General features: G+C 43.5%; 1 protein-coding gene across 1 annotated transcript in view; it reads left to right on the top strand.

Moving 5' to 3' along the window:
* Positions 1–14062, top strand: part of prmt3 (protein arginine methyltransferase 3) — a 107761-nt gene extending 93699 nt beyond the window's left edge. Inside the window, exon 16 of the mRNA XM_055920620.1 lies at positions 10405–14062. Within this exon, the coding sequence (XP_055776595.1) occupies positions 10405–10514 (110 nt within the window). The 3' untranslated portion in view covers positions 10515–14062. The remainder of the gene's footprint in view (positions 1–10404) is intronic.
* Positions 14063–18895: the final 4833 nt, after the last annotated feature.

The following is an 18895-nucleotide window of genomic DNA, read 5'->3' as shown; positions in this document are numbered from 1 at the left end:
CGGGTGGAGGAAGAGAAGCGGGTGGAGGAGTTTAAGTGTAAGAGTGAACCTGATTTAAGAAGAGTTAAGACGTGAGGATGGAGAGAGTATAATAGAGACTTTGGGAAGTGAGAGGGAATTAAGAAATAGAAAGAGTTTAAAAGAGAGAGGGGGAGGTTATTGGTGTAGTGGTGAAACTCGTTCGCTCCACCCGGGCAGTCCCAGTCCTCCTTTCGGGATGTTAAAATCAAACTTGAGATTTTAACAACATTAACTGGCTGCATGACACCTCTATGACCTGCTTTATAACTAATACACTCACACACACACACGTGTATGCATCTCAGCGTGTGCACACACACCAGCCTTTCCCCTGTGGTCCCGTGCAATGAGGGCAAACATCTTTCACCCTGAAGACACACAGACTTCCACATTTCCTTCCTTCGCACACTTCCATCCTTATTTATTTTACAGAGTGTTGTCAAAGAGATTTAAAACACCTGATTTAAGGGTGAGAAAGGCTGAGAAACACAACCTGACCTGCAGCAACGCCAATGTCTCTTCGCTCCGTGCATCCGGTGATTCATCTGTGGCGAGACGGAAGCGTATGAGATGTGTTTGTATGAGTGCAGTAATTAACCACAGGAGGCTGAGAGTCCACACACACACACACACACACACACACACACACACACACACACACACACACACACACACACACACACACACACACACACACACACACACACACAGAGATGTTGGTGTTTAGAGAGAGAAAAACAGCACGCAGTGGGCCGGAACAAAACATCTCTGAGAACTACTCGGAGCTGGCAGGTTAATGAATTAAACGCAGCATCATTTGTCATGCTCCTCTGTTCTGTATGACTAGGAAATGGATGAGGTGGGATTTTGGTAGGGTTAGGGAATTTTTTTTCAATATACATTTTTTCAGTTGCCTACTTTGGTTGTTTGTTCAAGAAACGAGGTCGTACTTTGTGCGAGGATGTACCGTGATCTTACAGATGAAACCATGGCCTGGTTATCTGTGTCTCGGACCAACCAGAGGACCTGCAACTTGGGTGGGAGTTTGCTGCAGGTTTCGAGAGGCCGGCGATTCACCTTCTTCCATCCTTTTAACTCTAGTGTCCTCTCTGTGCCCTTTGTCCTGCCGTAACTCCGCTGTCTTCTTCTTGTGCCTCTTACTCATGGAATTCTCTCTCTTTCACTTTCTCTCCAACTCACTTTCTTTCTCCCCCCTGTGTTTTAGTGCTGAAGGTCCTTGAGGAGCTGAGCTGCATCAGGCAGACAGCAGGGTGTAATTCCCCAGGCCTGCTTTATGTACTGCTCAGACAGGTGCTCAAGATATACGACCCCCTGACACTGCCTGACTACGCCTCTAGCTATCCCCCTTTTCTCAGACAGAAAGAGAGGAGGGTGAGAGAGAGAGAGAGAGAGAGTTATGTGGAAAGGGGGAGATGGGAAGACTAGATTGAAATGCTGCTGCTGTGCACATCGCTGCAGTGCTGGGGGGAATAGATGGAAGTTGTTCTGCCTTGGGGGAAGTTGGAAAGGGAGGTGTGTGTGCATGCGTGCTTGATTTTATTTTTATGTACAGAAAATGTACAGTTTAAAAGTGCGTATGATGACGCATGAAGACTTTGAACAACCATTTTTCAGTGTGGTCCTCAAAAACATACTGTGTTTTGTGTGCATGCAACATTTACAACTTCTATTCGATGTCTGCTAAAAATGTATACAGTGGGGAGAACCAGTATTTGATACACTGACGATTTTGCAGGTTTTCCTACTTACAAAGCATGTAGAGGTCTGTAATTTTTTATCCTAGGTACACTTCAACCGTGAGAGACGGAATCTACAACAAAAATCCAGAAAATCACATTGTATGATTTTTAAGTAATTAATTAGCGTTTTATTTGCATGACATAAGTATTTGATCACCTACCAACCAGTAAGTTTTCCGGCTCTCACAGACCTGTTAGTTTTTCTTTAAGAAGCCCTCCTGTTCTCCACTCGTTACCTGTATTAACTGCACCTGTTTGTACTCATTACCTGTATTAACTGCACCTGTTTGTACTCGTTAAAAGAGAATGCAGCTCTTCTTAGACAGAGAGGCCCATCCCACATAAAGAATACAACGACGTGTCCTAAAACCGTCCCCAGTGATAAAAATGTATTGCTGAATGGAATAGAGTCCAATGGTTTCAAAACAGAGGCTGCCGCGTGCATATAAATGTCTATTGCAGGGAGAAGCGTTTTTTTTTAAAACTATCTTCCTTCTATTTTCAGAACTGTGGCAGGATTTATTTGTATATAAAAAAAACAAACACAGATCTCAGCTTCTTTATCAAGCTTTCAATGTGTGTTTCAAAAGACAACTTGTCATCAATCCACATACCCAAGTACTTATAGTGAGAGACTTTCTCCATTTGGAGTGCAAGTCCTCAGGTTCAACATTACGCGACTCAGAGAAGAGAATAAACGTGGTTTTATTTGCGTTCAACACTAGTTTACGATCAGTAAGTGATTTTTGGATGAGTCAAAATCATGCTGAAGGTCACGAATGGCCGGCTGCACTGAAGAGGCACAAGAATAAATAACTGTGTCTTCTGTATAGCTGTAAAGGCAGTCAATGTTGTTCTCCCCCTTAGACGAGAAGGAGCATGGATAGGACCAAGATGCGGATTGAGGGAAATAAGCCATCTTTTAATGACAACAGCAAACAAGACACTACAAAACTACAAAACAACAAATGTGACTAACCTTCAACCGTCCTGTGAGGACACAGGAACAAACACCCACAAAACCCCAGTGAAACCCTGGCTGCCTTAGTATGACTCTCAATTAGAGACAAACGATACACACCTGTCTCTAATTGAGAATCATACCAGGCCGAACACAAAAACCAACCTAGAAATACAAAACATAGACTGCCCACCCAAAACACACGCCCTGACCATAAACACATACAAAAACAACATAAAACAGGTCAGGACCGTTACAGAACCCCCCCCCCTCAAGGTGCGAACGCCGGGCGCACCAGCACAAAGTCCAGGGGAGGGTCTGGGTGGGCAGTTGACCACGGTGGTGGCTCCGGCTCTGGACGCTGTCCCCACACCACCATAGTCACTCCCCGCTTCGGTCTTCCCCTCCCCATGACCACCCTAAAACCAACATCCCCTAAATTAACGGCCAGCACCGGGAGAAGGGGCAGCACCGGGACAAGGGGCAGCACCGGGACAAGGGGCAGCACCGGGACAAGGGGCAGCACCGGGACAAGGGGCAGCACCGGGACAAGGGGCAGCATCGGGACAAGGGGCGGCAGGTCCTGGCTGAGGGACTCCGGGCAGGTCCTGGCTGAGGGACTCCGGCAGGTCCTGGCTGAGGGACTCCGGCAGGTCCTGGCTGAGGGACTCCGGCAGGTCCTGGCTGAGGGACTCCGGCAGGTCCTGGCTGAGGGACTCCGGCAGGTCCTGGCTGAGGGACTCCGGCAGGTCCTGGCTGAGGGACTCCGGCAGGTCCTGGCTGAGGGACTCCGGCAGGTCCTGGCTTAACGGCTCTGGCAGGTCCTGGCTGGACGGCTCTGGCAGGTCCTGGCTGGACGGCTCTGGCAGGTCCTGGCTGGACGGCTCTGGCAGGTCCTGGCTGGACGGCTCTGGCAGGTCCTGGCTGGACGGCTCTGGCAGGTCACGGCAGGACGGCTCTGGCAGGTCACGGCAGGACGGCTCTGGCAGGTCACGGCAGGACGGCTCTGGCAGGTCACGGCAGGACGGCTCTGGCAGGTCACGGCAGGACGGCTCTGGCTGGTCACGGCAGGACGGCTCTGGCTGGTCACGGCAGGACGGCTCTGGCTGGTCACGGCAGGACGGCTCTGGCGCTAGGCAGACGGCAGACTCTGGCCGGCTGAGACGCACTATAGGCCTGGTGCGTGGCACCGGAACTGGAGGTACCGGGCTGAGGGCACGCACCTCAGGGCGAGTGCGGGGAACAGGAACTGGGCACACTGGACTCTCGTGGCGCACTCTAGGCCTGGTGCGTGGTACCGGAACTGGAGGTACCGGGCTGGAGACACGCACCATAGGGAGAGTGCGTGGAAGAGGAACAGGGCTCTGGAGATGCACTGGAAGCCTGGTGCGTGGTGTAGGCACTGGTGGTACTGAGCTGGGGTGGGAAGGTGGCGCCGGATATACCGGACCGGGAAGGAGGACACGTGCTCTTGAGCACCGAGCCTCCCCAACCTTACCAGGTTGAATGGTCCCCGTAGCCCTGCCAGTGCGGCGAGGTGGAATACCCCGCACTGGGCTATGCAGGCGAACCGGGGACACCACCTGTAAGGCTGGTGCCATGTACGCCGGCCCGAGGAGACGTACTGGAGACCAGATACGTTGGGCCGGCTTCATGGCACTCGGCTCGATGCCCAACCTAGCCCTCCCAGTGCGGCAAGGTGGAATAGCCCGCACTGGGCTAAACATGCGTACTGGGGACACCGTGCGCTTTACCGCATAACACGGTGTCTGACCAGTACGACGCCCTCTTACTCCAAGGCAAGCCCGGGGAGTTGGCTCAGGTATCCAACCCGGCTTCGCCACACTCCCCTTTAGGCCCCCCCCAAGAAATTTTTGGGTGAGCCTCTCGGGCTTCCAGCCTCTCATACGTGCTGCCTCCTCAATCCACCGCTCCTGGGCTGTGGCTGCCTTCCTCTCCTCCCGAGAGCGGCGATTCTCTCCAACCCTTCCCCAGGGTCCCTTTCCGTCCATGATCTCCCAAGACCATTCCTCCTGTGTCCAGTGCCTTAGTTCCTTTTCTCTCTCCTCAATCCGCTTGGTCCTGTTATGGTGGGTGTTTCTGTAAAGGCAGTCAATGTTGTTCTCCCCCTTAGACGAGAAGGAGCATGGATAGGACCAAGATGCGGATTGAGGGAAATAAGCCATCTTTTAATGACAACAGCAAACAAGACAATACAAAACTACAAAACAACAAATGTGACTAACCTTCAACCGTCCTGTGAGGACACAGGAACAAACACCCACAAAACCCCAGTGAAACCCTGGCTGCCTTAGTATGACTCTCAATTAGAGACAAACGATACACACCTGTCTCTAATTGAGAATCATACCAGGCCGAACACAAAAACCAACCTAGAAATACAAAACATAGACTGCCCACCCAAAACACACGCCCTGACCATAAACACATACAAAAACAACATAAAACAGGTCAGGACCGTTACAATAGCGATGAATGTTACAGGTGTTTACAGTATTTCCAATGTCATTTATATACAACGTGAACAACAATGGCCAGAAAATTGAACCCTGGGGTACTCCTTTAAGTACTTCAAGAAATTCAGATTTAACCCCGTCTTCTGAAACTACAAACAGGCATCAGTACCTAACACAGACAACTTACTTAATAAGATAGAATGATCGACTGTATCGAAAGCATTTGACAAATCTATAAGTAGGGCAGCACAATTCATCTTAGCATACAAAGCGTTGACAATATAATGTACAACTGATGTGGTTGCAGTAATAGTACTGGTCGTAACCCTGATTGATGTACATTCCAAATACAGATTTTTAAAAACGACGAAGTTGGCCGTTCACCAACGATTCAAGAAAGCCTTGATATGGGACGATAGTTGTCAAGATCACAACAGTCACCTCCCTTATGTAGTGGCAGCACCACACTTTAGTAATATTTCCTGATAGCAATGTTAAATGATGCGTTATTTATTGAACCAACAATGAGGGATGGTGCACACTTGAGCAGACCTAGGAGAACTTTGAAAGGTTGAACACCAACGGGATGCGGCATTCTGGATAAGTTGAAGGGGTTTGATGGCACAAGCGGTGAGCCCAGCCAACATGCATTAGTCTAGACAGTAAAATAATTTTTCAAAAAATGTTTTTCTACTGTGTGCTCTGGATAGGACCCAGCTCATTGGGTTTGTGACGGAGAAGAGGAGAAATATAATGATTTTCACGTAGACAAGGAATAGATTCACATTCACGTTGCGTGTGTCCCAAAAGGCACCCTATTCCCTATATAGTGCTTTTGACCAGGACACATAGGGCCCTAGTCAAAAGTAGTGCACCATTTAGGGAATAGGGTGCCATTTGGGACACTACCATTGACTGAGGAATCAGCATTGTCTTCTGACAGCCCTCATCTGCATGGTTTTCTTTAATTAAAAGTGTTAATTAATTACAACTTCCTCAGCCAGCTGTCAAACTAGTGTAAATTATGGCCATTCAAACGGACTAGCTAAGTTGTTATATATATATACACACACACACACATTCGTGGCCAAAAGTTTTGAGAATGACACAAATATTAATTTCCACAAAGTTTGCTGCTTCAGTGTCTTTAGATATTCTTGTCAGATGTTATTATGGAATACTGAAGTATAATTACAAGCATTTCATAATTGTCAAAGGCTTTTATTGACAATTACATGAGGTTGATGCAGAGTCTATATTTGCAGTGTTGACCCTTCTTTTTCAAGACCTCTGCAATCCGCCCTGGCATGCTGTCAATTATCATCTGGGCCGCATCCTGACTGATGGCAGCCCATTCTTGCATAATCAATGCTTGGAGTTTGTCAGAATTTGTGGGTTTTTGTTTGTCCACCCGCCTCTTGAGAATTGACCACAAGTTCTCAATGGGATTAAGGTCTGGGCAGTTTCCTGGCCATGGACCATGGCCATGGAGCTGGCCACTTAGTTATCACTTTTGCCTTATGGCAAGGTGCTCCATCATGCTGGAAAAGGCATTGTTCGTCACCAAACTGTTCCTGGATGGTTGGGAGAAGTTGCTCTCAGAGGATGTGTTGGTACCATTCTTTATTCATGGCTGTGTTCTTAGGCAAAATTGTGAGTGAGCCCACTCACTTGGCTGAGAAGCAACCCCACACATGAATGGTCTCAGGATGCTTTACTGTTGGCATGACACAGGACTGATGGTAGCGCTCACCTTGTCTTATCCGGACAAGCTTTTTTCCGGATGCCCCAAACAATCGGAAAGGGGATTCATCAGAGAAAATGACTTTACCCAAGTCCTCAGCATTCCAATCCCTGTACCTTTTGCAGAATATCAGTCTGTCCCTGATGTTTTTCCTGAAGAGAATTGGCTTCTTTGCTGCCCTTCTTGACACCAGGCCATCCTCCAAAAGTCTTCGCCTCACTGTGCGTGCCTCACCTGAGAAAGCTCTGTACTGGTGGTGCCCCGATCCCGCAGCTGAATCAACTTTAGGAGACGGTCCTGGCGCTTGCTGGACTTTCTTGGGCGCCCTGAAGCCTTCTTCACAACAATTGAACCACTCTCCTTGAAGTTCTTGATGATCCGATAAATGGTTGATTTAGGTGCAATCTTACCATTCTGGAGTCAATGCAAATTGCCATCATACAAACTGAGGCACCAGACTTTGTGAAAATTAACACTTGTCATTCTCAAAACTTTTGGCCATGACTGTATGTATGTATGTATGTATGTATGTATGTATGTATGTATGTATGTATGTATGTATGTATGTATGTATGTATACATACACACACACACACACACACACACACACACACACACACACACACACACACAGTACCAGTCAAAAGTTTGGGCATACCTACTCATTCAAGGGTCTTTATTTGTAGTGTGTTCTACATTGTAGAATAATAGTGAAGACATCAAAACTGAAAATAACACATATGGAATAATGTAGTAACCAAAAAAGTGTTAAACAAATCAAAATATATTTTAGATTTTTTAAAGTAGCCCCCCTTTGCCTTGATGAAAGCTTTCCACACTTGGCATAGTTTTGATGTCTTCACTATTAAGTAGTAAAAATACAGAAAAACCCTTGAATGAGTAGGTGTGTCCAATCTTTTGACTGGTTGTGTGTGTGTGTGTGTGTGTGTGTGTGTGTGTGTGTGTGTGTGTGTGTGTGTGTGTGTGTGTGTGTGTGTGTGTGTGTGTGTGTGTGTGTGTGTGTACTTCCGTTCGAAAGTTTGAGGTCACTTAGAAATGTCCTTGTTTTTGAAAGAAAAGCAAATTTTCTGTCCATTGAAATAACATCAAATTGATCAGAAACACAGTGTAGACATTGTTAAGGTTGTAAATTACTATTGTAACTGGAAACGGCTGATTTTTAATGGAATATCTACATAGGCGTACAGAGGCCCATTATCAGCAACCATCACCCCTGTGTTCCAATGGCACGTTAGCTAATCCAAGTTTATAATTTTACAAGGCTAATTGATCATTAGAAAACCCTTTTGCATTGTATCCCTTTAACAGAATATTTACTTCTAAAAGTGAGCTTTTCAATACATTATTACTTTAAGAAAATCCTCAATTACCTAAAATGTGTCATTAGTGTTACTGTCATTGGTGTTACTCCCCAACTGGTTGCAGTGGCACAATGTTATAATACTGGTAACAATTATTTAAAGTCATTAAAGTCATATTAGTTGATTTAGGATGGGAAGAGTTAATTTCCAAAATGCCATGCCCAAATGCCACCACAATTCAAGAACGACCCTGTTATTAATACACAGAGAAACTGATACACACATATTCACTCTCATACCCCATGCCAAAAACACACACACACACACGTAGTAATACACAAACTGATACACTATTAACTCTTATACCCACCCACCCCCCACCCACACACACTCTCTCTCCTCCGCTTCCTCTGCTCCAGTGTGTACATCACTCCTCTGTAATGGAGTGACAGCCTCGGAGCGTGGCGCCCAGAGACTTTGCTACGTTGACAGTGTCGCCACAGTGACAGTTCAGATGAGACAGTCATCAGCAGCAGCAGCTTCGCTCAGGAAAACGCCACCGTCAGCGTTTTTGTCCCCCCCTCTCTCCATGTCCTCCTCTAACCTCCATCAATAGGGAATGCCTGGCATAGAGGAGGACTTGTTTGCCGATTGGGTAAACATTAATGTACCCCCGGCAGACACACGTGAAGTTAATCAAAGGGATTATATGTTGTAATTATCACCTTCTCCTCCTGGCCCCCGTGTATTTCCAACACGCTGTGGTGTGCAATCATACTGAAACACGTGAGGTTCGCCACACCATCTGGCTATGCACACACACACACCCTCTCTCTCTCACTGACGCACACTCGCACACACTTTCTCTCACTCACACGCACAAGTGCTCTGTCGCTCTCATTCATAGGCACATACCAAAGCACATATACAGTGAGTTCCAAAAGTACAGGGACATTTGTTGTTGCTTTGGCTCTCTGCTTCAGCACTTTGGATTTGAAATTATGCATTGACTATGTGGTTAAAGTGAAAAGTTTAATTTGAGATTGAACCATTACATAGTCCCCCCCCCCAAAAAAACTATTGGGACAAATTCACTTGCGTATTAAAGTAGTAAAAAGTTAAGCATTTTGTCCCATATTCACAGCACACACTGACTACATCAAGCTTGTGACTCTACACATGTGTTGGATGCATTTGCTATTTGTTTTGAATGCGTTTCAGATAATAATCTATGGTGCTCAATAGAAATGAATGGTAAATAATGTATTGTGTCAATTTGGAGTCAATTTTACTGTAAATAAGAATATGTTTTTTTAAACACTTCTACATTAACGTGGATGCTACCATGATTACGGATAATCCTGAATGAATCGTGAATAATTATGAGTGAGATAGTTAGATGCACAAATATCATACCCCCAAGATGTTTTTTGGGGGGGGGTAATGCTGTTTGTGCATCTTTAACTTTATCACTGATCAGTATTCTCACTCATCATTATTCACGATTCACTGAGGATTATCCGTAATCATGGTAGCATCCACATTAATGTAGAAGTGCTGGAGCAAAAACAACAAAATTGTGTCACTGTCCCAATACTTTTGGAGCTCACTGTATGTCCCCACACACATCCACTCTTCTACATGCATCAAATCCTCCTCTCTCTCTTTCTCTCTCTCTCTCTCTCTCTTTCTCTCTCTCTCTCTCTCTCTCTCACACAGTCACTCACTCTCGCTCGCTCTCTCTCTCTCACACATACACATTGGCGCTTTGGAGTACCTGCATTTAATACATTTGACTCTTTTTACTCAATTAATGTATTTATTTATTATGTATTGATTTTGAATTATTAGCCTGAGAGTATATTCAATGTGCTGATGTTGATGTGGCACTCCGGGACTATAACTAAATAGCCCTACTCTCTACTGCCTCGGAGAGGTTCTGCCTCTAGATTCAGTGTAGCATATTACCATTAATGGTCGAGTGTAGGATTGGGGGAGGGGAAGCTGATCCTAGATCTGTTCCTAGGGGAACTTCACCCTGCAGCACTCCAATACAGGTGAACAGAAGTCAAAGGTCGGTGCTCAGCCTCTCACTTTTATTGGTGGTTTTCCTCTTTAGGGGAGGAGCTTCAGGGACGGATCACCGTACGCAAAAACAAAAAGGACCCCCGCTCGCTGTTCATCACCTTTGACCTCCACGACATGAAGCAGACCTACAGCCTGCAGTGAGTTCACTGATCACATGACTACGATGACATCATCAATAGTGTGGCTGAACTGAAATATTCCCCAGACTTTTCCAGAACAATTAGTATTATTATGGTTGTTATTATGAAATGTTTAACACTTATGGAATCAGAAACAACTTATCTTCATATGGAGCAGTAAATGTAGGGATTAATTTTTAAAAATTAAAAGGTAGACTGACAGAGTAGTGAGACAAGGAGAGTATGAAGTGTGCTTGAACAACAAGGTGTGGAGTTCACTGCATTTTAATGCCATACCTGTTAATAAACACATTCCCTCATACAGAATCTGAGTTGATTTCTTGGCAAGCGCCATTTCTCAAAAATGTTTCTACTTGGCTGTGGAAACATTTTTCACTTTTGCACAGGGTCAACACTTTCCTGTGACGTTCCCATTTTTTCCTGATACACAAAGTTAGGCTGGATAAAACATACATTTTTGGATTTTTAAGGCAGTCAATCAGTTAATGGTCAAATCTGGTAAATATGGGCATAATGGAAATAGTAATAGATTTAGGTCAAATATCCTGATATGATCAACTAAACTTAGTGGATTATCAAACATAAGCACTTAGACTATGGAATGGATACATTAATAGTTACTTTTCATACAGTTGTATGCATTAAGACATGCAAATATACAGAAAGGTTGAACATTCGGATGTTTTCAGATACAATTATGGTCTGTAGCACCGTCAATTACCCTTCTCAAATGATGTAGGCCAGGGCTCTCCAACTCTGTCCTTGGGGAACTTTCCTCCTGTAGGGTTTCACTCCAACCGCAGTTGTAACTAACCCGATTCCTCTTGTAAACCAGCTAAATATTACAATCCGGTGTGCTAGATTAGGGTTGGAATGAAAACCTACATGATGGTAGTTCTCCAGGAACAGGGTTGTAGAGCACGGATGTAGACCCTTTTTCGAAAACTGCAGGAGACCCCACTCAACCAGAAGAACTTCACCTCGTAAGGATGTGACTTTCTGGGCCAGAGATATTGAAACTATTATGTCGTTTTTAAGGGATACAATGTACAAGCAGCCAAATGGGATAGTCACAAATGTTGACCAAACTACGCTGAACATACTATGACAATATAAACTGACTATTTGCGTACATACAGTACATACTTAGATTATGGAATTAACATGTTTGTTACTTTTGTCATAATGATTATGCTTTAAGTCATGCATATACAAAGAAAAAGTACATTTTCCATCATTTTGGACAAACTTGGGCATTAGCGAACAAAAAGAACTTTCTCAGACAGTGTAGAGCCCTTCAAACTACACGGAAAGACACTTCTGAACAATAAGGATCTGACATTCTGTGGTGGAGATATTGGAACTAAGGGGGCAAGTGCAAGTGCATTTGAAGTTGACATTTTTGAGGTGATGATACCACCTGTAGAACTGTCGTTAAGACACTAACAGCTTACAGATGGTAGGCAATTAAGGTCACAGTTATGACAACTTAGGACACTAAAGAGGCCTTTCTACTGACTGAAAAACACCAAAAGAAAGATGCCCCTGTTCATCTGAGTGAACGTGCCTTAGGCATGCTGCAAGGAGGCATGAGGACTGCAGATGTAGCCAGGGCAATAAAATGCAATGTCCATACTGGGAGATGCCTAAGACAGCGCTACAGGGAGACAAGGTGGACAGCTGATCATCCTCGCCGTGGGAGACCACGTGTAACAACACCAGCACAGGATCGGTACATCCAAACATCACACCTGCGGGACAGGTACAGGATGGCAACAACAACTGCCCGAGTTACACCAGGAACGCACAATCCCTCCATCAGTGCTCAGACTGTTCACAATCGGCTGAGAGAGGCTGGACTGGGGGCTTGTAGGCCTGTTGTAAGGCAGGTCCTTACCAGACATCACCGGCAACAATGTTGCCTATGGGCACAAACCCACAAGGTCCGTCATGGTCTGGGGCAGTGTGTCACAGCATCATCGGACTGAGCTTGTTGCCATTGCAGGCAATCTCAACGCTGTACGTTACAGGGAAGACTTCCTCCCTCATGTGGTACCCTTCCTGCAGGCTCATCCTGACATGACCCTCCAGCATGACAATGCCACCAGCCATACTGCTCGAACTGTGCGTGATTTCCTGCAAGACAGGAATGTCAGTGTTCTGCCATGGCCAGCGAAGAGCCCGGATCTCAATCCCATTGAGCACGTCTGGGACCTGTTGGATCGGAGGGTGAGTGCTAGGGTCATTCCCCCCAGAAATGTCCGGGAACTTGCAAGTGCCTTGGTGGAAGAGTGGGGTAACATCTCACAGCAAGAACTGGCAAAACTGGTGTTGTCCATGAGGAGGAGATGCACTGCAGTACTTAATGCAACTGGTGGCCTCACCAGATACTGACTGTTACTTTTGATTTTGACCCCCCCCCCCCCACCCTTTGTTCAGGGACACATTATTCAATTTCTGTTAGTCACATGTCTGTGGAACTTGTTCAGTTTGTCTCAGTTGTTGAATATTGTTATATTAATACAAATATTTACACATGTTAAGTTTGCTGAAAATAAACGCAGTTGCCAGTGAGTGTCACGTTCCTGACCTGTTTTCTGTTGTTTTTTATGTGTGTGATGGTCAGGGCGTGAGTTTTGGGTGTTTTCCGTTTCTATGTTGGTTTTGGGTTGCCTGGTATGGCTCTTGATTAGAGGCAGGTGTTTTGCGTTTTCCTCTAATTGAGAGTCATATTAAGGTAGGGTGTTCTCACTGTTTGTTTGTGGGTGATTGTCTTCCGTGTCAGTGTATGTGCGCACCATACGGGACTGTTTCATTGTCGTTAGGTATTTGTAGTCTGTTCCTGTTCGTGCATTCTTCACGTTGTATGTAAGTTCGTGTCCAGGTCTGTTTACTTCGTTTTGTTGTTTTGTAAAGTATCAAGTGTTCTTCGTGTGTTTAGTTTCGTCTTGTTTATTAAAATTCATTATGTATTCACAACCCGCTGCATTTTGGTCTTTCGATCCTTCTCTCCTCTCCTCGTTTGAGGAGGAGGATTACGACACCCGTTACAGTGAGAGGACATTGATTTTTCATTTCCATTGTGCCCATTTTCACCAGGTTTGACCTTTAACCCATTGAAATTTGCCTAATAAAACTAAATGTAGCGTGTTTTTTGCATAATTTTGTGTCACCCTATCACTGTTTGATCTAGCACAGATGACAGCCTTTAACAAGAAAAAACAAGCACTTTTTCCAGATTGGCAGGTCTACTACTAGCAGCATATAGGCTGCATCCAAAATGGCATAAAGCTCTGGTCAAAAGTAGTACACTATGTAGGGAATACTGTGCCATTTGGGACACAATCATAGTGAGTTTTATTTCTGCTCTAAAAAAAATCTGACAAAAACTCCCCCTCGGCATACTCCATTGAGCTCTGCTGACAACAGAATGCTTTTCCACTCTCTTCCTTAGATCATAAGTTCTGAAAAATAAAGGCTAGCTGGTTTGTAATCAGGTGGCGACTGTCGCCGCTTTGGTTTTGCTTAATAAAGCTATTTTTCCACTTCTGAGTGTTCCGCGTCTTTCAATACTTGTGCCATGAATAAATGGTCTTATTAAGGGTTCACCGCAAAGCTGTGAAGACATATTATTATTGTATTTTTTTTTTTTTTTTACATGGTTAAATAACTCAAGCATAGATTGGTGACTTTTTGTTCTAATTTGAAAGATAAGGGATTGGTCTAAAGATGGAAGAGTTATTGACAAATCAAAACTCAGACATGTCCATTTAAACCAGTGTAAATCCACTCCACAGTGGCCTATCAACTTCAAACTTGTCAATCATGGGCATCTCTATGATGAACCACACTGAATTTGGTATTGATACCCCCCCCCCCCCAAAGAAAGAACAAATAAAAGAACAAATGTAACGCTAACGCTCAAAATCACCTGCAATCATCTTCTCCTCGTGAACCATACGTCAGGTTCACTCCAGATTTTGTATTTAGTCTCATTACATCCGTCTTTAATGGTTCTAAGAAAAAATGGTTGCTGCATTTAAATATGGCCGCACTGTACCTATAGATGCACGTTAGCACATATGCTAATCTTCTCATGAACCATAAGTCAGATTGACTCCAGATGTAGTATATAGATTCAAACAATGAATTAGCCTCTAATGGATTTGACAATGATTAGTTGCTGCATTCAAAGTCGGCCACACTACACCACTAAATGGCACCATATGGCACCATATGACACTAGGGCTACAAGAACCGAGACGATTTTGATATCTGTTGAATTAATGTTTGTGTGTGCATGCATGCATGCATGCGTGTGAGTGAGTGTGGAGTGATAGACAACAGAAGAAATAGATGCTGTGTGGAGTAAACTAGTAGAGGAGACAGTCCATGTCTACATTTCAAAATTCCCAAAGATAGAGGACAGCAAGGAGTATAGAGCCATCGGCAGAAAGATACTTGCAAGACATCGATGCTTAAAGCACAAGGGTGAAGAGCCATGGGTGAGTGGATTTCTTTCTAAGCACAACTTCCACAGGTTGTACAGTGCCTTCAGTAAGTATTCACACCCCTTGACTTAGTCCACATTTTGTTGTGTTACAGCCTGAATTCAAAATGTATTGCATAGATTATTTTTTATCTCACCCATCTACACACAATACCCCATAATGACAAAGTGAAAAAGTGTTTTTAGAAATGCTTGCAAATTTATTGGAAATGAAATACATAAATATCTAATTTGCGTAAGTGTTCACACCCCTGAGTCGATACATTGTAGAGGCACCTTTGGCGGCGATTACAGCTGTGACTCTTTTTGGATCATTCTAAGAGCTTTGCACACTTGGATTGTGTCCATAATTATTTTTTTTTCAATTCTTCAAGTTGCCAGACAGCCATTTTCTAGATTTTCAAGATGATTTAAGTCAAAACTGTAACTAGATGATTTAAGTCAAAACTGTAACTAGGCCACTCGGGAACATTCAATGTCGTCCTGCTGAAACAGTGTCTGTTGAAAAGCAGACTGAACCAGGTTTTCCTCTAGGATTTTGCCTGTGTTTATAGCTGTATTCTTTCTTTTTATCCTAAAAACTCCCTATTCCTTGCCGATGACAAGCATACTGATAACATGCAGCCATCACCATGCTTGAAAATATGATGTGTTGTGTTGGATTTGCCCCAAACTTAACGCTTTGTATTCAGGACAAAAAGTTCATTTCTTTGCCACATTTTTTGCAGTATTACTTAAGTGCCTTGTTGCAAACAATATGTTTGTTTATTTTTATTCTGTACCGGCTTCCTTCTTTTCACTAAGTTTTTTAGGTTAGTATTGTGGAGTAACTACAGTGTTGTTGATCCGTCCTCAGTTCTCATATCACAACGATTAAACTCTAACTGTTTTAAAATCACCATTGGCCTCATTGTGAAATCCCTGAGCAGTTTCCTTCCTCTCTGGCAACTGAGTAAGGAAGGACACCTGTATCTTTGTAGTGACTGGGTGTATTGATACACCATCCAAAGCCTAATTAATAACTTCACCATGCTCAAAGGGATATTATTCAGCATCAGCTTTTTTTTTTTTTGTTGACACATTTACAAATCGTTGCCTTTCTTTGCGAGGCATTGAAACGCCTCCCTGGTCTTTGTGGTTGAAATCTGTGCTTGGAATTCACTACTTGATTGAGGGACCTTTATTTGTATGTGTAGGGTACAGAGATGGGATAGTCATTAAAAAATAATGTTAACCACTATTGTTGAACATGGAATGAGTCCATGCAACGTATTATGCAATTTGTTAAGCAGAAACAGGTTGAATACTTAATGACTAGACATTTACACTTTACATTTTTTATTAATTTCTAAAATGTTCTACAAATAAAACTTATGGGGTATTGTGTGTAGATCAGTGACACAACATCACAATTTAATCAATTTTAAATTCAGGCTGTAACACGACAAAATGGGGAAAAAGTTAAGGGGTGTGAATACTTTCTGAAGGCACTGTATGTTGCATTATAAAATTATAGCTCCGCTCAGTGATTTCTGCATACCAGGTCACCAACAAAACTTTAACAATAGCGCAAATACATGCAAACACCACTTGATTTCTATGACTTGTCTTGCTTACAGTTTATCTGAAAGGTCACTACTTCAAACAATGTTTTCTTACAGACATTGTTCACCAAATGTTTCAGCCAAAAGATAAGGCAAGAAAGAGCGCTGGGCCTTCAGCGGAGGCCAGAAATGAGCACCTCCTCCTATAGCTCCTCCCACCACCAGCCTCCTCTGATATCACCATCCCCAAATCCAACCCAACATTTTGGCAACAGGGTGTTCTCCAGGGCACCACCCAGACTATGGAACTCCATGCCTTCATCTGTCTGTGGTGGTTGGTAACCAACGGTTATGTAATTGGTTTAAATCTGAGCTTTGACTTTAGCATACTTTGCTGTCACACCTCCTGTGCAAATGTATGTGTGTTCTTGTGTGGAGTAGGGTAAATAATGGATGAGCACGAATCAAATCTTTCCATGTGTGTGGTGTAGCATTAAAGTAAGGCCATGCCCACTTCAATAGCTTAAGCTTTCAAAATGTAATATCTATGGAATATATGGATAATGTCCATTCATTTAAAAAAGTGTTTACTCCAAAGTAGAAGCTTGTTGTTTTGTTTTGGATTTATTGTTTTCATATGTATTATTGTTGTTTCATGTTTAATATACCTAATTAAAATGTCAATAACATATGTATATAGTTTTGACAAATCTTAAATTACCCATGGATGTTGTGTGCTTATAGATTATTGTTATTAGGCTATTATTAGTATTGCTAAATAGCGTTAATAATTAAAGGGTTAAAAAATAAATAAAAAACATGCCTCCTAAAGAGGTTCCTTGAAGGACGTTTTCAAAAAGGTTCTTCAAAGAACATTTTCAAAAAGGTTCCTCGGGGAACCCTGCATTTCAAAAAAGGTTCCCCCACAGTGGCAACTCAAAAGGATCCTCGAATAACCTTTTCTTCTAAGAGTAGTCTGTCTCCTGCCCTCTCCCATTCTGTGTCTTGCGGAAGGTGTGAGAAGTACAAGGAAAAGAGGGGCAGAAATCAATTACAATTATTCTCTGTTGACAAAGTAATTAAACCTTGGAGCAGCCAGCTAATTTAGCAGCGCGAGGCCCTTATCTGTAGAGGCCCAGATTTACGAGGGGCGCGGGTCACACGGGCGCAGTAAGCATTGCAGGTGTTTATCGCACATTTAATAAGGTACGCGGGCTACAGTGACGAGCTCGTTTAAAGACACTGCGAGGTCGCTGGACGGTTTCTGCGGAGTTGTGTTATTCGGATTATTTCTGTATCTTTCTTAAGGGTTTGGGTTGGTTGCATAACGGTTGCCTAAATAACAACAAAATAGGATGCTCATGGGATTGTTTGCCCACGAGAATGAACCAATTTTGAATTAGAGGGACATTTGAGAAAGCTGAACAATGCCGTGCGCAATGCAGTATTTTAGGGCAGGCTATTTGTGGTACTGGGAAAGTTCCAAAGCCTCCAATGACCACGTGTTTTTTTTTAAGTGTCCTTCTTGCGTAAGAGGTTAACAAATGAGTAGCTTCAGTCGTTTCATGAAGACCTCGCCCACTTTTTTTCTACACTTGATCAGTGCTTGTTTCGGTGACGCACACAGAAACGTATAGCCGTATATCGCATGTGTGCTTAAATTCCTTGAAGCGTAGTAAAGTCTATATATAGCCTGGAGGCTTAAAAAAAAAAGACTTTGCAGCAGTCTGCAGTTTTTGTCATGACACACTTCACAAATATTTGTACAAGGAAAATGGTGTAAATAATTGTTATGGTGGATATTTATAATATTTTATAAATGTAAAGTATAGCCCAAACTGTATAGTCTGTGCAAAACATTTACTGACACAGGCTTTATGGAAACGAAATATCTGCTTTTAAAATTGATAATCATATGTCGTAGTCTATATAATTATATGTGATCCTTATATTAAAATATAGACGAAATAAGTCATATATGATGCTAGATGTTAAGTTACGTTTTCAGTGTTTTCAACATATTACTTTCTTAAGAAATGTTCAACAGCATTTACGCAAAGTAGGCATACTTACAACACAATAGAAACCATACTAACCATCTAACGAAATAGTTTCCCAATCAATGTAATCTTCTCTCCCGCAAATGGTACATGTTCTCTCACGAATTGACGTGCTGCATGCGTTCTCATCCCCCAAAATGTCATCTAGGCCTACATGCAAATCCTCCCTAGCTCGTGTGTCCTTACACATCCCCTCGAGAAAAGTGTATTATTAATCAGCTGGTGAATGAGTCAGTCCAAGCACGCACACACTGAGCGACATGTGCGT

The sequence above is a fragment of the Salvelinus fontinalis genome, chromosome 4 (genome assembly GCF_029448725.1).
Source record: "Salvelinus fontinalis isolate EN_2023a chromosome 4, ASM2944872v1, whole genome shotgun sequence".
Classification (NCBI taxonomy): Eukaryota; Metazoa; Chordata; class Actinopteri; order Salmoniformes; family Salmonidae; genus Salvelinus; species Salvelinus fontinalis.
This window is presented reverse-complemented; position numbering and strand designations above follow the sequence as displayed.